This window comes from Telmatherina bonti (genome assembly GCF_933228915.1).
Source record: "Telmatherina bonti genome assembly, chromosome: 21".
NCBI lineage: Eukaryota > Metazoa > Chordata > Actinopteri > Atheriniformes > Telmatherinidae > Telmatherina > Telmatherina bonti.
The window spans coordinates 12,111,466-12,129,693 of record NC_136630.1 but is presented as its reverse complement, the minus strand read 5'-3'; the positions used below and the strand labels follow the sequence as shown (position 1 = coordinate 12,129,693).

General features: G+C 38.9%; 1 protein-coding gene across 1 annotated transcript in view; it reads right to left on the bottom strand.

The window, feature by feature from the left end:
- Positions 1-15,163, bottom strand: part of adam12a (ADAM metallopeptidase domain 12a) — a gene marked incomplete at its 3' end in the record, with an annotated part of 95,167 nt that extends 80,004 nt beyond the window's left edge. The window contains exon 1 of the mRNA XM_079260290.1: positions 14,977-15,163. Coding sequence (XP_079116416.1) covers positions 14,977-15,076 — 100 coding nt within the window. The 5' untranslated portion in view covers positions 15,077-15,163. The remainder of the gene's footprint in view (positions 1-14,976) is intronic.
- Positions 15,164-18,228: the final 3,065 nt, after the last annotated feature.

The window sequence follows — 18,228 nt, the reverse complement described above, 5'->3', positions numbered from 1 at the left end:
TTCTTTGTGTTTTAACCTAGGTGATAATATGGGGTGGGAAGGGGAAAAAAGGCTCTAGCACTTCATGGACCTGCGTCCAACTAGACAGTCCACTAGCACCTTCCTATGATGTTCTCTACTGTCTGATTTCGTGCATGTGTTGTTCCCACTCATATGTAAGTTGCTTTGGATAAAAGCGTCTGCTAAATGACTATAGAATAGAATAGAATAGAATAGAATAGAATAGAACCCTGCAATGGACTGGCAAACCATCCAGGGTGTACCCCGCCTTTCGCCCAAAGACTGCTGGGATAAGCGCCAGCTTCCCCGCGACCCTTTATTGGATTAAGCAGTTAGGATATTGAATGAATGAATAGAATAGAATAGAATAGAATACCTATAACTACATTTGATTAGTGTTTAGTTCAATTTCAGACAGTTTAAACCTTAACATGTAGTCACAGCTGTTTAGTGGGGAAACTAAATGCCTAAGGGGGTATTTTTTAGTTTCCTGATTGTATTTTACAATGAAATATTTCCCAGCTTTTATCAGCATTCCATAATGAATTCCACTCCAGAGTTGCTGGTCCCATGCAGGGAACAGATGACCTCCCTCCGTTCTCTGCAGATCTCCAGACAGCCTTTGTTTTACAAGTCCAGCTCTGCTTATTCTCTTCCAACCTCTTCCCCCAAAACAAGTCAACAACTGTTGAACACGACTGAATCTCAGAGCCTACTTTGTCACCGCCTACCATGACTCGCCTTGACAGGCTACCATGTAATAAAAAATTTGCAGTAATCTTGTCTTTTGCAACACAAATGACATGCTGTTCTTTTCATCTGCACACCTGATGAGGCCATGCCCCCCACTCGCGTACAGCTCCTCTCTGAGATGGGATCCAGGCTTTACGTCGATAAAAAGTACACCAGATGACATTCACTCTGATGACTGGCATTGGAAATGCTGACAGGGGCAAATTAAAAAGTCACTTTGACAGGGATTCTCTTTAATACGGACTTGAGAATGAAAATGAACAACACCAGAAAGAAACACTTTTACTAATACAATTATGAATTGTTCAACACCAATCATGGATAGTTCACTAGTGATGGTCAACGACTAAGAAAAACAGCAACATACAACTCAATACTGTCAATACCCTGACTAAATTTTGTGCTTCTTGTTACTTTTGATATTTTACACAGAAATTATGCACATATGTAGTTAGATACGGACCACTTTTCTCAAAAGACTATGACATATGATTATTATATAGTACTGAATTTCAATTTTTAATTTGCATTTACTGTAAATTTGGAGGAAGCATTTAAGGAAATTAATCTACCTTAATATCTAACATATTTTACAACTAATGAAAAGGTATCTGAAGAGGAGCTGTGAATGAAAGTGAAACAGGTTACCCTTAGGTTGGAAAAAACAACGGAGCTACATCAAAGAGACAAAAAACATTAGGAGAGATGTAACAGCGTGATGCTTCGAAATATTCTGCGAAAAACCAAGGTTAGCTGGACTGCATATGAAGGCCTAGACATCATTGTAAAACAGCGGTGGTTGATGCTCAGAGAAACACCATCACAACATCCAGCCAAGTGAAGAACTCTCTGCAGGAGGGAGACGTATCATCTTTCAAGTCTATGAACAGAAGACTTCGGCGAGCCTACAGATGGTCCATCACAAAGCCCAAATCATTCATAAATCACAAAAAAAAGTCCAGTATAAGTCTGGTGAGACCATGTTGACAGGAACTACACAAAAGTCAGTGTCTGCCAGGCACAGAAGGACAGAAACCTAAAAAAAACCAGAGCATACAGAAGGTAAGGTCAAGTTTACACTGTTTTTTAGCTTAAAGGGGTGCTATTATGGTATTTGGAGTTTTCTGAGCTTTCTACAGTGTTACAGTGTTGAATCCTCATCAGACATGTGAACGACACTGTTTTTTATCACCTAAACGCATGTTTGAGTTTGAGTTTGAGTTCCAGCACGCTCTCCGTTCGGTTTCCATGGCGACGAAAAACGCGTTGTTTTAGAGAGTTTTTTCCACTTGGAAATCCTTGTGACGTCCCGGGGGATAAGGTTCGGTGATTGGTTACCTTCTGCTGGTTAACAAGGGCATGTAGAAATACATCAGGCGGGTGGAAAACGTCGGATAAAGTTATTTCCAACGATGGCTGGTGAGTTTACCAAAGAGAGACATCCTGCTGCATTCATTGCTGTGGGTTGCTGTTTTCCACTTTGTTTTCAGGGTCTGATTCAGGTTCCAACATGTAGGGCTGTATGCTATGTGTTGACATTGTATTTTGTTTTGTTTTTTTATTGAGTTTATATTAGCCTAATCCTTCTCTTTATGAGATGTTACAATGACGGCGAAAGCAGTTGCGATGTAGTGCAGTGGCGGGAGGCGGGGCTTAATGCGGAAAAGTCTCAATCCACTCGTTTTGCCCACAGGCTGATCTGACAGCCTACGGAGAGGGTCGGTCTGAAGTAAATAAAGCGATTTGTGACAACAACTCAATCAATCCCAGCCCTTCTGGTCTCAGAAATAAAAATAAATTCGCCTGAAATGCACATAACAGTTCCACTTTAAACATGCCTACCTCAATTACCTGGTTAGCTCTTGTTAGCTCTGACTTAGCTCAGCTAGCTCTTACCTACAGGCAGCTTGGGAGTTTAATGGGTGTCAATCATCCACCCCTACCCTCACAGGCCCCCTCTCAGCTGCACCTCTTTTGCCCATTTTTCTATATTGCTGGAGTGACAACACATGATGCTGCCAAGATGGTGACGGTGTGAAGCTTCATTTCAGCTGTTCAGAAACCTACGGGTGGCGTCATGGAGGCTTCGTAAATCTTTTTATGCACAGTCCATGGCTGGAACAGGGAAACATCAAAAATCTGCAGGACTGTGGTCCATAAGGACCTGAGCTGAACACCCCTGAAGGATCTAAATACTTATTACAAATGGACATATGTGTGGAATTAAGAGTCAAGTAATGATTTTATTTATTTTATTTATCTGCCTTTTGAAATTTGCTCAACAGGGAAAAAAGGCATAAAAAAAAGTGACACCCGGGTGCTTGTGATATTGCAGATCTAATAAAATGATGACCTTTTTTGCATCAAGAATATGCGTCTAAAGTCTTGGGATGTGATCCAATGAAGCCTCTGAGCCCAAAGTCGATGCAGGCATAAGTCGACGGGAGAATTATGTTTATGGTTATTGTTCACATATAAACAATAAATTGATAAGCATATCACGAACTCAATTTATCCCCAATCAGAGTGGACAAATGACGCTAATTCAAACAGAATGGTGAATGGGAAGAGAATGATGAATATTGCGGTGAAAGGATCCATCAAGCAGGCATTATTTCATAAATGACCTTCAAGGGAAAAGCAATGGAAGTTTTTTTTTTATTTATTTTTATTTTATCTCTGCTATTGTCCTGTTTTTAATCAATTATTATCATCATTGATTTTCTGTTATTTGCTTATGGACTCTTTAAATAATCATTACTTGAATACTTGAGTGAAAACAACCAGTAAAAGGGCAAATAATTCCTATATTTGAAACAAAGAAGTCTTAGCAGAATATCGGCCAACCTACTGACTTCACCTTGTTTCTGTAATTTGCTTCCATAGCCATAATTTAGGATTCACTGGGATATCAGAGCAAAGGTGAAAAGTTCCTAGCAATCTTGGCTGGACTCCACCATCAACATCCAATCCAGCTGGGTGACATTATATCAACAAGAAGCATGGAAAACTTCAGGTGACATCATGGTGAAAGGAATCTGCACATACTGTTAATAATCCCTCATTAAGTTAAATCTTATAAGGTAGCAGTTTGCCAGCAATAAAATATGTTAATGGATGTATTTATGGGTAGATAACGTTGTGGGGGAATATTTAGGGTTACAATTAAACCGTTTTAAATTTAGCTCCCTCTACCGGTAAAGTGCTCCTTTGTGGCAGCACATAAGTACTCTATGGAAAATAAATGGACTTACAGGCACAAGTTTCCCTTGCCTCAGCGGGAGGTTACACTGTCCGTGAAACTAGTGCCATTATTGTCCCAGCAGGCAGTGAGACACCATTACACCATTCCCCCTTATGGTTTGTGCTCACTGGCTGCCTTGAACCCCATAAGCCTTCCTGGAGCAGGGAAGGTCAGAGTCAGAGAGCCTCTGGAGCAAAGCTGTGTGAAAGCTCATTGCATGGTTCCTAGGACGGATTTCATTTACAGCTCGTTGGAACTCCTCTCTGTCATGGGAAGCACATGTCTGGCGCACATTCAAAGCCCCACACAATGAAGTCTCACAGCTCAAGCATAATAACAACAAAGACTGATAAGATACGTTGATCACATGCACATTTATGTTAAATTACCTTGCACGTTACGATGTCTGCGTTCACCTGCAATTGTGGTTGGATTTGTTCTCTTCAATAAATCAATTGCTTTTGACAGAAATGTAAAAAATATGAAAATAAAAGTGAAATTAACATAGGGGGTGAGGACACACTTGACCAAAAATTTAAAATAAAAGCAACTAAATTCAAGATCTGGAAAACTGCTCCGATAAATGAACTTTTAATTCTACTTTAGTTGCATTTTCTGTTTGAAATATTTGTTTAAAGTACAGATTCTTCTTTATTGTCACCAGGGTGGCAAAGCAGTCCGTAAGATTTTTCATGCACAAAGAGGGAATGATAAGGACACTTATCACCATTCTGAAATGCTTGTCATTAGTGTTCATGAAGACGATCCCACACACACTGTGCTGAAGTGAGTTCATTCTCAGTTTTATATCTCCTTGTTTTTGACTGGTCACTGTTAATAACTGTTAATTTACTGGACTGTTGCATGTCGCTGCAACATTTTGCTGTGTTGCTGCATTTTACCAAACGTAAAAGCAGCGAAAGTGGTAATGATCACGCTAGTGATGGAGAAACTAGCACCAGAAGTGGTAGCCACTGTCTCTGATTGCTAAAACTACTGGCCAATTTATTACTCCAGCTAGCACTATCGTAACTGAAATTGCTCTCAGAAGAATTAATAAGATGTACACAGGCAACAGCTTCTGTTGCTACTCTTTGTGTTGCTAGTACTGCACCAATTGGACCAACTGGAGTGTGTTAACATGAAACATTTGATTCAAAGATGAGGAATTATCAGAAATTTCAACTTTATTAGCAAGTGAGTGCTGCACAACAAGCACAGTAGGAGGGAACACTGCATTCTTGTCACAACTGTTTGCTCAATGAACCATGTTGCGACAAACAGCAGAAATTCTCATACATGGCTATGATTGCAGATACAGGACGATTTTGTGTTTGAATCGTGTACACTCCTGATTTATAAAGCCCTCCACAACCAGGCACCACTATATATCAAAGACCTCATAGTTCCTTATATACCAAGCAGAGTACTTCGTTCGCAGACTGCAGGCTTACTTGTGGTTCCTAGAGTCTCAAAGAGCCGAGCAGGAGGCAGAGCCTTTGGTTATCAGGCCCCTCTCTTATGGAATAAGCTCCCAGTTAGTGTTAGGGAAGCAGACACCCTCCCCACCTTTAAGACTAGGCTGAAGACTTATCTTTTTGATAAGTCCTATAACTAGGGATGGTTAGCATCCCTTAGTTATGCTGCCGGGAGTAGCAGTTCCTGTTGTCTGTTGTCTTTCTGTCCTCTTCCCCCCACACAGCAGAGGCAGATGGCTGTCTGTCCTTGAGCCGGGTTCTGCCGGAGGTTTCCTTCCTGTTAAAAGGGAGTTTTTTCCTTCCCACTGTTGCCAGTGTGCTTGCTCAGGATGGGAGATTGAGTTGGACTCAACTCAATCTGTTGGTTTCCTTATACAGGCTATTATGAATTGGCCTTCATTATGTTTTCCCCTCTGTCTGTAAAGCGTCTTGAGATGGCATTGCCGTGATTTGACGCTACATAAATAAAGTTGAATTGATATCCATCAGTTTCTTTTTTACTAAAAAAAGAACTCATATCAATATAAATGCCATTTTTTAAACATAAAGCAATAAGTCGTCCTGTCATTGTTTGCAACAATGATGGATGGTTTTATCAATATGGAAAGTTTTCTGAAGGTTCCTAAAATGAATGGGATGGGATCATTTCTTAATTTCTTTTAGCGTCATTGTAGTTTAACAAATTGTTGCTTAAATTAAAACAGATTAAGGACATCGGTTTGAGCTTTTCATATCATCATATAAGAAAAAAAAAACTTTTCTATGTGTTTGAAAATCTGAAAACATTCAACCCAAACTTTTAACAAGGTTGGAATGGTCAAGGTTGTACTTGAAGCTTTCTCAGATATTGATGTTCTGCTTACTCTGCTTCACTTAAAAATACATCACAGGCTTGCCTTAGAAACAAAAGTCTGACAGACACAGATGCAGCAACTGGCAGCAGCAGACCTTCATCGGGGCCAATTTGTTTGAGATTTATGCAGGTAGGAGTGGGCCTGTCTTGTTCCTGATAATGCGTGTGCCCATTAGGAAAAATATTGCAGTGTGGTCTTCGCCATCAGAGAATGGCGAAATGAAATGTGTGGATTCTAAATGCAAGGCAGGAGGATAACATTATCTGGAGCTGAGACATGAAATCTTGTGATTTGAATCTCAGTCGAAAACAATGACTGCAAGTTCAGATGGTGTTTACTCAAAGTGGCACATGTTTCCCTGTAGATTCATGTGGAACTGCAAGTCCTTGTTCCTTTCCACAGTTTAAATTGATATTGTGTAGATATTTGTACCATGTCCTATCTATTTTCTATTCTGGTTACAGAAATACCAACAGCCAAAAGCAAATTTCATTTGTAAATATACTTGGCCAATAAAACCCATGTCTGATTCTGCTGAGTGCTGTTTACAGCTCGTTGCTATAACAAAGTACTGATTGCTGCCAAAATTAATTGGAATAACTTCAAACTAAATTTAAAAGAGAATATCCTGAAGGTCTTCTTTTTCAAACTCTAGTAACAGGTATAGCTGTTAAAGCTAACATCAACAGAACTGTTACAGTAGACATTAGCTGCTTAGCAATAATTCTGCCCTTTCATAGAAATATAGCCGACCTAATGCAATGACTCTAGCTTAACATTGGCCTAATATGCAGCTTTAATAACCAGTGGTTGTTACTGTCATAGGGTAACCCAATGCCTTTTGACAAGTAGGTTACACACAGCTTGTACACAGTTGAAAGGATATGCTGTTCTCATCTATTTTTCCTTCTGGCTAATTTTTAAAACTGTGTAGCTTAACTTGTTTTGGGCAACTGATATTGCACCATTTCAGATATTAAGGTTAGCACTTGCACAAGTTAGCACTAATTCATTAACATGGGGACCCAAAGTCAGCTACCAGCTAAGTCTTCTCAGCTTCCAATGTCATGTATACTGTAACAGATATGTTGCCAATAGCCTTTAGCTTTTATGCAGTTTCCTGGTCAGGCATTTAAACCAGAATGGAGAGTGTCCAACTGCTCTTATAGAGCAGGTGGTACTGCATCACTGCATGTACCATGTGTAAGGCACTATGTAAGGGGGATGTTGTAATGGAAAAAATCCTTTAAAAAAAAAAAAAAAAAAAGATCTATAATATTATATACACATGCATGTTTTATTGTGTATAGCAGGGGAGCCCAAATTAGGTCCTTGAGATCTACCATGTGGAAACTTTAAGATGCAACCCTTGCCCTAAACATCAGAATCAAATGAATGGCTTCTGCAGAGCTGGATCACATGCAAATAAAGGAATCCAGCTATTTGATTCAGGTGTATTGGACAAGGGTTCCATCTAAAAGATGCAGGATGGTAAATCTTGAGGACTGAACTTGGGGACCCCTGGTTGTTGAAGTGAACCTTGATGGTTTTCAGTATTAAGTAGCGTGGATGCTCCACACATGGATGTGCAGGGCCTGGAAGGGCAGCAAATACTAAAGCCCCATAGCAAAATGCCTAGTGTGGGTCATGACATTGTTCCGGTTTCAACAGGATATTTTTGCAGATTTTTACAACTTGGCTTCAAGTTAACATTTTCTACTTGATCGAGTACTTTATCACACTGGGAGCCTTGTATAGTATCACAAAAGGTAAAAATGATTAGATTATGGAATCTCAGTTGTTTACCAGAAAATAAATTACTTAGAAAATCTTTAATTGGCATAAAACTCACAAATATCCCTGGTCAAAGGAGGTCATGGAAATATTTTCTTCAGTAAATGTTGGTATTTCTTCATGAATAATTTACAAGATAAAGTAACTCAGCTCAGACAGACTCTGTTTGAAGAGCAACAGAAAAGTCAAGTGTTAAATAAGTCCAAACTCATTCAATCATTTTCTTAACAGCTAAGTCGAAATGCAGATCGCGGAAAGCTTGAGTCTATCCCAACAATCAATGGGCAAGAGGCAGATACACCCTGGACAGGTTGTCATAGAAGTCCAAATTAATGAGTTATATTTAATTTAAAAAAACAAAACAAAAACTATTTCTCCACATGAGAACACCACGGTCTCAGTGTGCCCAGCTCAGAGCAGGCGTACCACCTCTGCAGACTGCAGATGGAGGTGGGACCCTGTTCAAGTGTCCCAGAAGAGGATAAGTGATGTGTTTTGTGTAACTTAAAGGTTGTTGAAAATGAATGGCATTTTTTGTTCTTTTGTTCTTTATATCACAATGTCAGAGCTGTGAAGTCTGTGAAAATTCCATGTGAAAAGCCTGATTTGTTTTGGATGACTGTTGGGGAGATGTTGAGTTGGTTATTTGAAAATGAAATGTATAGTTTAGTCAGATTTTTGGAAAAAGAATGGAAACTTAGACAAAGCACCTTATATCTGTGAATTAAAAGGATCTTTTGGAATTAAATTGTTACTCAGATGAGTTTATATCTTGTGTGTTGGTCATCTTCTTGTGCTGAAAGTTTGTAGTGTCATCTAAACTTATACGGGCTGGACAGGCAAGTGTATACAAATATATTCATATATTCATTTCACACAATTGCACGTTACTTTACTGGTGTGCAAATTAAAGTTCAACACCAAGTGAAGATCTGCATTTCTGCTTCATCCTTCCACAACCTAGAAAACCTTACACGCCTCACACTAAAGGAGCAGAATTGTAACCAAAAACAATGACAGTCTGAATCAAAAGTAAAACCTAACCTGGAGCCCTTCAAGCAGCTTTTTAGTTTAGGGAAATCAGCACCGATTTATTTACAAGAGTAAAATTCAGCAGTCTTTCCACTGTGTGTAACACAGACACACAGCTTACAACACTGAAGAAGAGGGCTTGCACTTACTGACCTTCCAAATGGGGGAGTGCACCCGAACTAACAATAGGTATGCAATGTGTTTTGGTCTTCTTTTGGCTAAATCATGTACCTCCCAAGTTTTGCACCCTCTGGAACACAGTACAAGACGTGCATTTGAAGAATAAGAGCTGCAGGGAAGTTGGTGCTTCACATGTACAAACCAATCACAACCCATGAAGGCAGGTTAAGACCTACTAAAATTAAAAAAAGATAAGTTCAAACTGTTATTATATTTGTATACAACTCCTGTGGGACTCTTTCTGCTGCTATTACTGCTGTTTAGCACTGACATTATCTCAGTTGTGATACCTGTAGAATGAAGACTGCACCAATTCCAACATGAAGCACTTGTGTAAGTGGTTATAACACCGTTTTTACATCAGCATTTGTGCACCCAATGACTAAAATGACAACCATAACTACAGCTTAACCATCCTGTTTGGTTTAAACAAAAATGATATAATAAATATAAAATCACTAAGCTTGATAGTCAGCAAGCTGGAGCTGCCTATCTTTAGGTCATGGTTTCAAAACAGGATTTCATGTCTCACTCAGATAGTGCAAACAGTGATGTCATAGCCAAAAGGGCGACTGCATCAAAGAGCATGTAGGAATGAAAAAGCAAAATGAAAAGTGGAGCGATTGCACTCATGTGTCACTGCTTACAATTCTGCATGTAAAATCAAAATGATTCCGATTTCACTGTTGTTGAAGGTGTTTCCTTTATTTCACACATGATGGAGTGTTAACTATATTTTCCACTGATTAAGGGTTAAATCACTGGCTAAGAATAGGATATTGCATTATCATGAGATAATGAGACGTATGTTGCACATTTTCATTTTCCAGAGTGTCCCAATTCTATTTGTCTACCTCACATAACCATCTTTGGCTACATGGATTGAGATGGAAATGGTAATCTTTATACCATTCTATGTTTTTTTTTTCTGTCCTAGATAAAATCTTTAACAAACATGACTGCAAGTGACATCTGACTCGGGTGTCCTCCAGCATGTTCAGCTCTACTTGAGGATGTGGAGGGTGCTAATCTTAGTTTCGTACCTTCCTGGCACTCCAAAGCATGACTCTGGTTACAGAAGTTGCAGTAAACTGATCATGTTGAGACAATCAGCAACAAATTTTGCTCAGTAGCAATTTGCAGTAAAAAATAATTTTGTCAATGTCCAAAACATCTTAATACAACATATTGGCAAAACTCCTTCCATGCCATTGTGTTTAACTTTGACATCTACAGCAGCCTCACTTTTGAAAGTCCACCCTACCACCACTTTACATCTCAAGTATTGTAGGTGCCCAACTGCATGCATGTTTAGAGGTGCAACATTGAAACATGTCTGTGCTCAAAAAGGTTCCTACTGCACCACAGTCTGCACACTACTTAGACTATTAGATTAGTATTGGGTTAAAATACAAGTTTTTGTTCTAAAAGATTAACCAACATTTTCATATGAACTAATAGATTTCCCAGCACTGTAGCATTAGTGTCACAAACATTATGCTAAATTCACGTTTATTATGTGTGCCGGTAATTATTCTTCCCAGCCAGAGGTGGTGCTCATCCACCTTTACATCTGTATTAAACATTTACTCCTTTGTTAGAAGAAAAGGATCAAAAACATGATTAGGCTGTCTCAATTCAGGATCTGCACACTTCAAAGTGCGGATTCGTTGGCTGCATGCGTCATAGTGGCGTGCCAAGTGCTGTCCCAATTCAAAGGCTCCTTCGAGTCCACCCTTCATATCAGCACTTCGTTTGGCTCCAGATTAGTTTAAAACGAAGGATACAAGAGATGTATCCTATGCGCCCTATATTATCCCAGAATTCATTGCGCTCCTGATAGAAAAGAATGAGCAGCAGAGAGCCGGTGTTGGTGCCAAGAGAAATCCTGTAGTGTACATTACACCACTGCAGCAATACTTTTGATGCTGTGGACGAACCGCAAGTCAACACAAACATGTTGCATTGAGTCATTCCTGTTTATTGTAGAGAAATAATTAGATCAAAATAGGAGAGAGTCTTTTCCACTGTGACAACACAACCATCCATCAAATGATCTGTAAGGGAAACTTAACCTGATCCGCACAGATTCAAGAAGAATTATCTAAAGAAACTGAGTCCTCAGAGAAGAAGAGAGCGATGATGTGGGAGAAAAATGTTGGGCCAAACTGTGACCTGTTAGGGTGTGAAGGTCCAAGGAGAAAGTCCAGAGCCAGAATTGGATTGGAGCTTGTGTTTCAAAACTTGGAATAAAATTCAACCAAAACATGCAGAGTCAACTCAGATAAGTTCACTACGTTCAGCTATTTCTCCCTCATACAGTATAACCCAGTATCTTCACATGGACAAGTAACTGGTTGATCAATCTGTCTTGATGCATGACCATAATATACATCATTTCTGCTTACCGGCCTCTTGGGTGTTTAATATCCAGAATAAGTCATCTGGAAGATATGAATCCATTCATTCTGAAAAGATATTAAACACCTTTGACTTGAGATGGCTTGCTTCACAGTGATAATGTCTCTTTGGGGGAGGACACTGTTGGCTACAGGAATTTTTTTTTTTTTTTTTTTTTTTACAACGGACCAAAAATATATTCACAGCTCACTTTTCATTTGTCTGAGAGTGCAGCAGGCAAGCTGCATGCAGCGCTCGGGGCAGAGACAGCCGTGTTGGTTGAAGCAATACAAGCTGGCACTGAGTGTGTCGACCACAGGAGGCAATCATTCACGTGCAATCTCAGGCTAGGACAGAAATAAGACAGACAGGGAGGAAAACCAACAGGAAAGTGCAGGGAGAGATTAAATATTTATGCAAACATGACATTTTCTTAAGCTGAACAGCGCCATCTTTTTTCAGCAGCCTTGGGTTGAATTAAGTGTTGAAGACAAAGTGGCGATGCATAAAAAAGCAGCACCAACTATTTCAATTTGTCCTGCTTGCATTTGCTGCATTTGGCTTTTTTTCTTTTTATTTGGAAAAAAATCTGGAAATATTTCTGTACTTTGAAGTTTTTTAAAGCTTCTTTAGTTTGAGACACGTCTTAAAACAGCTTTTTTTGTTATTCTAGCCATTTTTTCATAATAGGCAACTTTTTCAAGCATTTCTTGAAAGTTTATTTAAAAAGGGAACTGGTAATATCTTATTAATGCATATATTTATACCTTTCATTTTGTACCAAGGCTAAAGAATCCAACATGCCCTTGTAGTTTCTTCCATTCTTCTTTTATTCCACATGACTTGACTTGACTAGACTTGGGAGTTGGAGTATACTTAAGCCCAACCAGACTGTGTGAGGAGTGTTGGTGATGCTTTTCTGGGTTAAGTCCAGATTCCTGCTGAAATCAAGCAGCAACCTTCAGTGGTTAAAAGTGAAGTTCATCCCTCATCCAAAAGGGGCTCCAAAACAGAGCAAATTCCTATTTTTTCCTATAAATTCCTAAAGAGAACCATGTTAAAAAGGCCAACTTCACAGCAGAAAAAAACATTTTTAAAGCCTAAAAAACCATTTTAGGTTTAACAGATCGGGTTTGGCGTCATGGCAACTGTGGGGTCAAAGTGAATTCTTTTAAAACTTATCCACTTAGAAGTAATTTAATCTTAAAGTTGTGCATAATTTGGGGTGTGTCATTTTGATTGACAGGTGTCAGAATGTAGCACAACAGCATGACTTGGCTTTAACCCACTCTTTAGCCCTTTGTTAGCTGGTTAGCTCCCATTAGCTTCGGGTTAGCTTAGTTAACTCTTAGCTCGAGGCAGGTTAGAGTATAAAAGATGTCAATCATGCACCCCCACATTCCCAGGCCCCCTCTCAGCTACACCTCTTTGGCCATTTTTGTATTCACCGGGAGCGACGACAGGCGTGACACTGCCAAATAGCAATGATGGGAACCGCCAAATGAACATCATTTCAGTTACAGGTGACATCATGGTGGCTCCGTCCATCTTTTCATAGGCAGTCTATAGTTGAAATGCAAACCTTCACCACACCTTGAGATCCTGCAAACTGGGTTAAATTCCGCATTAATCTGTTTTTCTACAACCTCTTCCTCCATCTTAACAAGTTTTCCACCCACAAATAATGATGCTTCCAACACCGTGTTTGGCTGTGTAGCTGGTGTTAACGAACTGATACGTGGCTTTCTTTATAAACATTTATTAGTCCACACAACTTTACTTCTTATGCTCTGAGATCAGTCCGGCTCCTTCTGGTAAGCTGCCTCTTATCTACCTCTAAATGGAACGACTTCTGACAAGCCAATCAAAAAGGCCCGATCAGTGGAGTTCTAAAGCAAATGTAAGATTTTAATCTCCAACGAATCTGCATGTCATTTAAAGCAAACATTACTCAGTTTGCCTGGGTTGTGGCCCAGAAAGGCTGCTTATGTTTCTTTGGGTGCAGAAAAATAGAAAGCAATGTCCTTTAGATATTGCAGAAATGTTCTTTTGTCCATGTCCATATGTCTGCTGTCATGCAACTCAGTCTGGTCCATCTATTGACACCCATTTAGCACCAATTTGTCACTGATGCCTTGAAGAATAAGAACTGAATCCATTTTAATGTTAGTCTGGAATGCAACAAAAATGTAAAAATTCAGGAGGGTTCGAAAGCTTCTTTAAGCACTTTCTCTTTCTCTTTCTTTCCAGCTGTAACTGACAGCTTTTGTGGCTTTTGGGAAGCAAACTGCTTCCTCCAGTCCACTGTCTCAATCAGCTTCAATGACCATGCTGCAGGTATGCATCCTGCAGATCGTCTCAGACAAACAAAGTGGGTGTGATGGTTTTCGGCAAGCCCGCACCCACGAGAGAGAGAGACATCAGGGCGAACGTCTGATGACGATGAACTGTTGATGAATAAATGAGCAACTTCCCTTTGCTTCAATCCCGGTTTAACACATTTGCCCTTGCTGGTAATTAATTCCCAGGATTCCTCAGCGAAGTTTGGGACTGTCTGTGTGTTTTATTATGAAGGTTTTCTGAGAGCTCCAAAATATTAAATGCATACACTCCCCACACGAAGGGAACTGAGTGCTCAGGATGTCATGAGCCCAAGCCTGGGGGGAGGTTGCCATCACAAAAACATGACAAACACACAAGAAGATTCAGAACTGAACACTTCCCCAAAGCTCACAATAAAGTTTTCTTTTTTTCTTTCTCTGCTGACTATTATCAGATACACATTGAATTTCTTATCTTATTAAGTCAGGCACCGAAACAGCCCGCAAATTGTTCTCTATGCAATTTAAGTGTTTCTAAAACCACAAAATGCCAGAAAACAGCAGATCATCAGTTACATCACTTCCCTCATGATAGCTGACACTGTGCCCTATGACAGTATAAATCACTTCTTATTTGATTTGCAGGAGTTTCTGCACAATGGAAGTATGTGACTATGTCAAAACACGTGTTACAGAAGTATAAATCTGTAAGAATGAGAACCAAATAGGAGAGAAAAGATGCTGAAACAGATGCAAAATACAAATGACATTTTGATTTTGAAGTGCAGCTGCAGAAAATGTGATGTGCAGGAATATTGCAATGCATGTACACCAAAACCCCCGCCCCAGATTTTTTTTTTTTTTTTTTTTTTTTTTTTTGTTTTAAATAATTAAAGGCATCATCGCATCTGACCTCTTACCTTCAACAGAATGCACCTTGTCACACATCAACAACGACACTGTTAAAGCCTGAAGTGCTGTCAGAATCCCAAACTTCAGACTCTGGCTCCCGGGGTTCATGGTGCCGGACTGGAGCGTGGACAGCAACTCTCTACTGCATCATACAGTCACAGTCCGACAACAGCTGATGTGCAAGAGCCTCCCAAAAATAATGCAACTTCCTGAAATATGATCAAGTATGTGAGCCCTGCTGTTGGAAATCCCACTGACAGCTGATTCAACTCCTCGCGCTTTCCCCATTCAGAGACGTCCAGGTGTTTGGGACACAAAACCAGAAAAGAAAACGCCTCGTGCAAAAAGTGAGACAGTGAGGGAGAGAGGGGGAGGAAGGGAGGTAAGAGAAGAGCGACGAAAACATTGACAAATTCACATGCCGCTGCTGTCGCCCGTCGGAATGGCATCAATTCGTGGACAATTACTGGAGAACTCTTGTCTTATGAGTGAGGACCATGTGCTTCCAGAAGGAGCTCCGCGTCTGCGAGGTCCTAAAGCCCGCTGAGATGCTTGGCGCAGGCGCGTCAAGGCTGAAAGAAACACGACGTAACATCTGGTTTACTCTTACACAATAAGGTGAATGGCTGTTTTGAAAGTAAACTTAAACTGATTTCTTTCTTTTTTTTTATGATTTAAAGAGGTAAATTTGCTTGTTCATTTATTTAATATTAGAGAAAAAGTTATTTATTTTTAATTTCCAGTTCTTTTAGTATGACTTTTATATGAACATGCTATTTGTGATTCCTTATTGCTACATTTCTGTCTTTTATGTTTGGTCAGACAATTCTGATTCTTGAATAATGTTTTTTATTTCTTATTAACTATATGTTTTGCAAAAATATTACCATTGCAGAAGCTATAAAACCACAATGTTTTTCCCTAGATTTTGAGCAGATCATTTTCTAAAGATTTCTCAATTTTTCAGTTTAAAGTGTACTTAAAAAAATTGGGTTGGACACTTAAGTGAACTTGATCAACCTCATCCTAACCCTCTCCTCCGGGACTCAATGTGCTGAACACATGACATGACTAAGGCCAAGTGTATTGAAAAGGTCACTTTTGAATCTTTTTTTTTTTATGAAGATAATAGTAGCCACTTTCATATCTTGTCGTAGAACTGCAAACACTGGAGAAAACTCAAATCAACGATGACCCAGCATCCAAATAAACTAAACACCAGAGGCTGCCTTGAAGAAATAGGGATGATCTAATCTTTATTTTGACGCTAATGAAGTAACTCACTTCCGCTTTCTTCTTTATATCCTTCAGTTAACTTTACCAAGGAAATTTCGGTATATCTATCCACTCTACCAGGCCATAGAGTGCACTTCAAGAGTCGTAAACCTTAACCTATGTTGGTGTGGACAGACTGCATGTTGTTCTTAAAGCTGAAAGTGAAAACTAAACCTTTTAAAGTTCTGTTATTTGTGTGCATGTATTTTCTGCAAAAAAAAATAATAGAACTATAAAATGTTTAAACTACTATTGAGGCCAACAAACCTTTTTCAGAAAGAGAAGAAAAAGAGAGATGATTTGGTGAGACACATGGCATATTTACTCCATGTGCAAACTGTTCAATAAGATCTTAACAATCATAATCTGGATAATAATAATAATAATAAGAAGAAGAAGAAGAAGAATAAAAATAACAACAATAATAATAGTAATAATAATAAACATGCAACTCAACATTTATGTGGGACTTACAATGGAAAGAAGCCAAGTCTTTATGAACTCTAAAGTGCATATAAAGCACTTTAAAAGTAGGTATCCTACTACAGGCTAAACAGGAAAGAATGTATAAAAAGAAGGAATACATAAAACATTTAAAAGACATAAAATACATTTAAGAGCATAATAAAACATTGTTTGAAAAAAAGAGCAAAGTTAAAAAACAAAACAACACAAACTAGATAAAAAAAAACATATATAAATACTTTTAAAATAATACTAAAGCATTTATAACATAAAATCAGCTGATGGTGGGTCAAAGGGTCACAATCTATTTCTGTCTTTTAAAATTTGAGACTTACACTCCATCTACCTCCATTCTGCTACACGCCTACTCTAAAAAAAGATAATAATGGAAGCAAATACGCACTGGGGAGGTTTTCTCCGCATGCTGATATCAGTAAAAACATACGTTTTCCTTGGCATCTTCATGGATGCACTGCACGTTTGTTATTATGTGGATCCAATTTCATAGACAAGTCTTTTGTTTTGTTTGTAGTGAGGATTTGAAGTACATTTGAAATAGATGTCAGCCTTCAGCTGCAATATGTGAAAATAATTCCTTTTAGATAATACACTGGACAGAAAGTCTATGAACGCACATAGCTAAATGTGCTAAATATGGTGTTCAATCAATAAACTCACATTTTCAAGCAGAACTGTGCTTCTAAGAGTGTTTATTTTTGCTTCTTTATTCTTTTTTTGTTGTTGTTGTTGTTGTTGTTAAAATGATCATTATGAGCAAATTAATACAGTGCTGTCCAAACACACCCACACATGAAATGAGTGGCTGTAATTGGATGTATTTGGGTGTACCGCAGGTGCACTAACATGAAACGAGGTTTACAAAAATAGTTGCAGGCATTTATTTTCTGCCTGCTGTCAGTAGAAATGAAAACAAATGTAACAATCTGAAAATGAAAGACCTCAAACTTAACGGCTAATGAGAAAAAAAAAAAAAAAAAAAAAAAAAAAGCAATCAAAAAGTAATGAAAACAGCACTTGTTCCCTGGTCTATTATTCCAAAAATAAATGTTTACACATCTTTGTTAATTTACTCAGCTCCAGCATGTGGCTGAACATCATCCTCACTCTCAGCACATTCACTATGGATCAAAACACACAAATCTCGATTTACAGCGGCGGGAGCTGAATCCATTACGGAACAAAGACGCGACAAAGGCTCCATTCAGGAGCACTGTCTATTAACACTGAGAAGAGGTCACATTCCTCCATCCAAGAGCTAATAGCTGGCACTGAATGATGGCACTTCAGGCTTCTCGGGCTGCTTATTGGATGCATAATGAGGATGATGGTCGAAAACTACCCTGGATGGGTCTGTGAAGCGTTATAAATGTCTTCCAGCACGGATTGACATCACATGAGATCATGTGAAAGCGACTGCATGAGAGGCTACTTTGCATCCAATTACATGAAGTACTCTTGAAGAGACAATTTGCAATCAAATGAAATTGAAATTATCATAC